Source organism: Tasmannia lanceolata, unplaced genomic scaffold, assembly GCF_043159265.1.
Source record: "Tasmannia lanceolata isolate RefF3 unplaced genomic scaffold, GAP_Taslan_0.1 ptg000015l, whole genome shotgun sequence".
Taxonomy (NCBI): domain Eukaryota; kingdom Viridiplantae; phylum Streptophyta; class Magnoliopsida; order Canellales; family Winteraceae; genus Tasmannia; species Tasmannia lanceolata.
The window spans coordinates 23002350-23007749 of NW_027518692.1; the positions used below are offsets into that span (position 1 = coordinate 23002350).

Consider the following 5400-nt stretch of genomic DNA (forward strand, 5'->3'; position numbering starts at 1 on the left):
CTTACAACAATAAGGCCTTTGTACTGTGGAAGTACCACCCTTGACATTTGTTCCAACATCAAAAAGCTCAAAAAGTGAGCTGCTGTTGTTGGATCAAATATGAGGGTACGGGATTGTTATAAGCCCTTACACCATAAAATCTCTACAAAACAAATAGGCACCGCATAAATCATCCCAAGCACGCCACGGCCCGTGGCGCTCCCATCAAGCTACGGTGCAGAAGCCCCCTTTCTATATAAACCCCCACGGTCAAAGATACGAGGATCGGTTCCTTCTGGCCATTGCCCCATCTCCAACCTTAAACTACCAGATAAGCTCCTACTTACTTATTGTCTCTGTTACTTGGCTTTCCTTGTGATACCGATTTCTGACTTGAGCATCGGAGTGGAGGTGTGGATGGTGGTTTCTTTTTTGAGTGCATGACATCACAGGTTGGAGCTCTACCAGCCCTTGGATCAAGGAACCAGATTTCAGCATCATCACCACCTATGCTATGCATGAGAGAGTATATCGTCGGGGGTGGGGATGGTGGTTTCAAAATTTAATTGGGAGAGAGAGAGAGAGATGGTACTGCCAATATCACTAGCCTTTTCTAGAAAATAAGACAATTTTATATTCTCTTTTGAATCACAGGCTTGTCAATCCGTGAATTGCCAAGCTGACTGGATAACACAATTTCATAGCTCCCAGTCTCATCCAAAATACAAACACAATTATACATTTCTTATCGTCATGCAAAATCCAAACAGAAGTAAATAAAGCTACATACATAACGAAAACGCAAAGAAGAAACTAATGACTCCCATGTATAACTTCTTCCATCCTCTTTGCCATGGCTTGCAAATTAAACTCTAAAAAAGAGAGAAAGGCCACTTGATCCCAACCTTCCACTGGATCCATGACGACATTCCACATGATCTCAGATCCATGATCAGAATCTGACACCACCTTCATCATCCCGAGGTACGACCCCGGCTCAATCCCTGTGTTATTCTCCTCTAACCCATATGAATAGGCCCGTCCGATCGGATCAAATGATATCAACTTTTCGTTGGCCCATCGGACAGTATCGCCACCGGAGGTTGGATCTAAAGCGGTTTCACAGTATCTAACGATATCGGAGACACCTTCCACTTTCCGACATACGGGGATGCCTGGAAACCATTTTGCTAAGCTGAAGAAATCTTGTAGGAGTCCCCAAACTTGATCTGCTGATGACTCTTTCACCTTGGCAATGGCCTTGAATTCCCACTTTGGCTCTTGCTCCATGACGAAAGGAGGGATGAGAGAGAGCTAGAGAGAGTAGGGACTTATATAGAGATTTTGGTGCGTGGATAGACAATTTTACTACAAGAAAGTTGGTCTTACACGACAACGTATACTTTTCTAGAAGCGTGTATGGAAGTAGATGTGGGGTCGGTATAGCTTTTACTGGTGTAAGGAAGTAGTTGTGGTGTCCGTTACCAAAATAGCGCCCTTATATTTGTAGATATTTGATACAAATGTGAAGGGCAGTGCCTCTTAGGCTCTTACTAGAGCATGCCCGATCGGGCACTATAATAAAATATGGTGGGGCCGGTAGGTATAGCCTTATACTAAAAATTGGCTTTTACCGGCGTTCCTGACCCCTACTGAACTATGATCATTACAGGTTATAATTACCTCAGGTATATTTTTCAGTTCTTATAAATAGGAAAGTAACTTTTTTTTAGAGAAAACGGTTCCTAGACACTTGTAGATAAGTTATATCTACACACTAGCTTAAAATACAGTGGGGGCCATATTATTTAGGTGATCCAAACCATTCATTTGTAAGGCCCTCACATAGATAGGGTGTCCACAAAAAATCAGATCCATAGTATCATCCTAACCATTCGAACTATGAAGATAAAAAATGGACTAATTTGTGAAGGTTTAAAGACATCAATTTAACCTCCACAACTTGTTGGGTTGGGATGATCTATGGGTCTGATTTTTTGTAGACACTCTATCTATATGAGAGCCTTTAAAATGGATGGCTTGGATCACCGAAACAATGTGGGTCCCCACTGTATTTTAAGCTAGTGTGTAGAGAACATATGGGTAGGAACCGTTTTCTCTCTTTTTTAAGAGGAATAATAAAGGGAAATGATATCGGCACAACAATATTGCTAGATTTCAGGCGGTGGTGTAGGAATGCATATCCGCGGTTATTAGGGGCCTTTGAAAATTCAAGATGACAAGGAAGAAACAGAAAAGCTAAGGGTAAGGTGGAGATAGTGGTCCCACTCCCACCCCTCAAAATAAGAGGTAAAAATGGTGGGCCCAAGCCTAGGCATTGGAGTGGTGGGAAACATCCTTGAAGACATGGTTTAGCATGTGTTTGGTTGGAGATGGCGGGCCCCACCATATCAAAACATGGTATAAATAATAAATTGGTCGACATTTCATATCAACAAAACATGAGGTGTAAAAGTTTTTCATATCAAACATTGTTCTAGTTTCTTCCTTCCAAGAAATGTGAATCCATTGCTTCTATCTTACCGAACGAGATTTCTGTTCGATATGGTCTACAGTCAACGGTCATGATTGCACTTGCACGTCCGCGCGTACATCCAAAAATATCCCTACGTACTAATATATATATTAAAAAAAAAAAAAAGGTGTCACTATTGTGTTCAAATGCTGCAGCCAGCAATATTGACTATTGAATTTTTTTTGGCCTACCATATGAAAGCGTGTAAGTTCGATTAGGAAGTCAAATGAATGGAGGGCTACATAACGATCGGGTAATTTATCCTCATTAATCCTACAATAAATTCCTTTACATGGACCACCCTATTCTATCAAAATAAAGCAAAATATACTTTCAAAAAGGGTTGTACCAAGGTAACTTGTAGGGGTGGAAACTTATCGAAGTCTATAAATAGAGAGACAAGCTCTCTCATTTGCAAGAAATTAGGGTTTCTAAAACTTTTTTAGAGAGAGAGCTAGAGAGAAAGAGAGAAAAACCCCTTTCCTCTTTTCCCATTTTCTGATCACCTTCTCCGGCAAGGTTGCCGGATCTCCGGCCAAGCTTTCTTCCACTCCTTTGCTCTTTATTCAGTCAACATTTACCTTCATTCTCCATTAGAACTTGTTTTTCCTTGTTTCTAAACTCTAGGCTTAGCATTTTTCTCATTTGAGACCCTAGATCCACATCATTAGATCTAATTTTCAAGTCCCAGTTGTTGAGCTGAATAGGAAACTAAGACCCGCACAGACCAACTAGAGTCGTAACTCCGGATAGGCCCTTCGATACTTAAGTCAATAATGGGTACAAGTGTGGAAATCAATGCTATGAATAGTAAGTTTTTTGGGATTCGGATCCTTACCCTGTCTTTATGGGGGCTATTTATAGTGAGGGTTATGGGTATTGGTTTACTCTTTTACCCTTGAGGACAGGTGTCAACCTGTGGGTGGGTGGACTGAACCTTACGCTTATTTTCATACCCTTGGACAGGTGTATGATTATGTTTGGGTAAGGTTTAAACTTGGTCCTTCCTTTTTTTGGTTGAAATGACCTTATGACCCCTTGTGGGGTGGTGGCTCTGTGGGCCTGCCCTGTCGCCACGTGTCGAATGGCAATTGGGGTTGCCTTTTTATACCCCATCATGGAGAAAACCTTCTTTGAGCCTTCTATCTAAATCAGCGTTTTAAGGGTCGGATCAGTCGTCAAACTATAAGGGGCTGTTTGGATACGCGGATTATAGAATCTTGAATTTCTTCAAAATTGTAGCTAAGAGATGAGAAGAAAGCAGACCAGACGTCATTTTTGACTCGTTTTTTACTTCTCGCCTTTCTTTCTGACAGCAAGAGAGTAGCATATCCTCCCATTTTTCCAGGTTTTTGAAATCCCAGGATGCAGGGGAGATTTCCAAAACCTCGTTTTCTTACTTAAAATCCAAGAAACGCTACCAGGACAGCGGTAACAGTAGCTTGATCATGAACCCTCGTTTACATTGCTTTCAAACTAAAAACCTGGATTCTAAAATCCGCGTATCCAAACGGCCCCTAATAGTTTTAGCGGTTGTGGGGGTGAACACTTAGAACATCATTGAGGGACCGTTTGGATATGCGGATTTTAGAATCTTGGATTTCCTCAAAATCTCAGATGGGAGATAAGAAAAGAAGGTTACCGTCCGTTGTTTTCTGATTCTCGCCCTTCTTTCAGTTGGGAAGAGAGTACGAGATTGTAGATGTGCCCGAGAAGTCGTATAAATCAAGAAAAAGGCATTCAGTAGAGTTTTTTGTTTTCTGATTTTTTGCCACTTCTCATCACTTTTTTGCCACTTCTCATCACTTGGAGACACTAGTTAGTTTCCAGAGTTTTTGTTTCATGATTTTTACCTACTTTGCCCATATCTCTTCAACCCTAATAGACACTGGAGAGGAAAATTTATTTGTTTTTTTCCCATGTATCCAACCGCCCGCAAATCTGCACCATCGAGCCTGATTTTGGTTTGGAGGGTTATTTTCTCTCCAAAGGAAATCACTTGAATCTCCCTCGCTAACACTCTCCATCCATTCGATTGGGAAACTCCAAGTGAAGTTTGCACTGTCACAGTTCAGCAATCTATGAAATGGGCCTCGAAAAACAGGTCTAGCTCAATATCCGATCCCAACCCGTGAGAGTAATTTGGGTTTTATCGGGCCGGTTTGGTCCCCAAACCAGCACCCAAAGCCCAGGCCCAGTGAGTTTACCATTGCACGTAAAAATGAGCCCATCCCAGCCATAATTTTTTTTTTCAAATGGGCCCATCCTTCTCACGCCTTTTGGCAGCCTTGCAAACATTCACAAGATGAGCCCACTTTCTTCCACTGGATTGATTCAAATTGATAGAGAACTCTCAAACTGTGCCATTAAAACCCAAAAAACTGGAATATATACTCAGAAAAATACTATCTAGAGTTGAAAAAACTCAAATTTGAATGCTTGAAGTATCCAATCAAGATCTCTAGAACTTGAATTCTTTGAAAAATGAGATGTTACCATCTTATGAAGCTTCAAAACTGAGTTTCGAGTCGACTCAACTTTCGGCCCTTATTGAGTCTGGTTGAGTTTTGAATGTTTTAAGCATTGGTATTCAGATCTTCTCAGTGGAACTTTCGCCCGACCTGTTTCTGAAACTCCCATTTCAGATTTTCTTCATGGAATGCTCATATGATCGCCATTTTCAATTTATTTGAGCAAACTGAGCTCATTCTCAGAAAATCTCAACTGGGCAACATTCAATTTGTAGGAAATCTCAGCAACTCTAATCCATGTTTGGAGTTTGATGGTTGCAATTGGATAAAATTCCATAGGATTGCTTCCATGAATATCTATCTAGTTGTGGTTTCTCCGCCAATTGCTAGTTGAGGATTTTGCAAATACATGAT

General features: G+C 41.0%; 1 protein-coding gene across 1 annotated transcript; it reads right to left on the reverse strand.

The window, feature by feature from the left end:
• Positions 1-792: 792 nt before the first annotated feature.
• Positions 793-1269, reverse strand: LOC143891865 (uncharacterized). The gene has a single exon (XM_077396370.1). It carries the CDS (start codon positions 1267-1269, stop codon positions 793-795), a length of 477 nt encoding a protein of 158 aa, XP_077252485.1.
• Between the last annotated feature and the right edge of the window lie 4131 nt (positions 1270-5400).

What these genes read in the sequence shown, in the direction of transcription:
- LOC143891865 (XM_077396370.1), bottom strand. Translation starts at nt 1,269, where the DNA reads ATGGAGCAAGAGCCAAAGTGGGAATTCAAGGCCATTGCCAAGGTGAAA.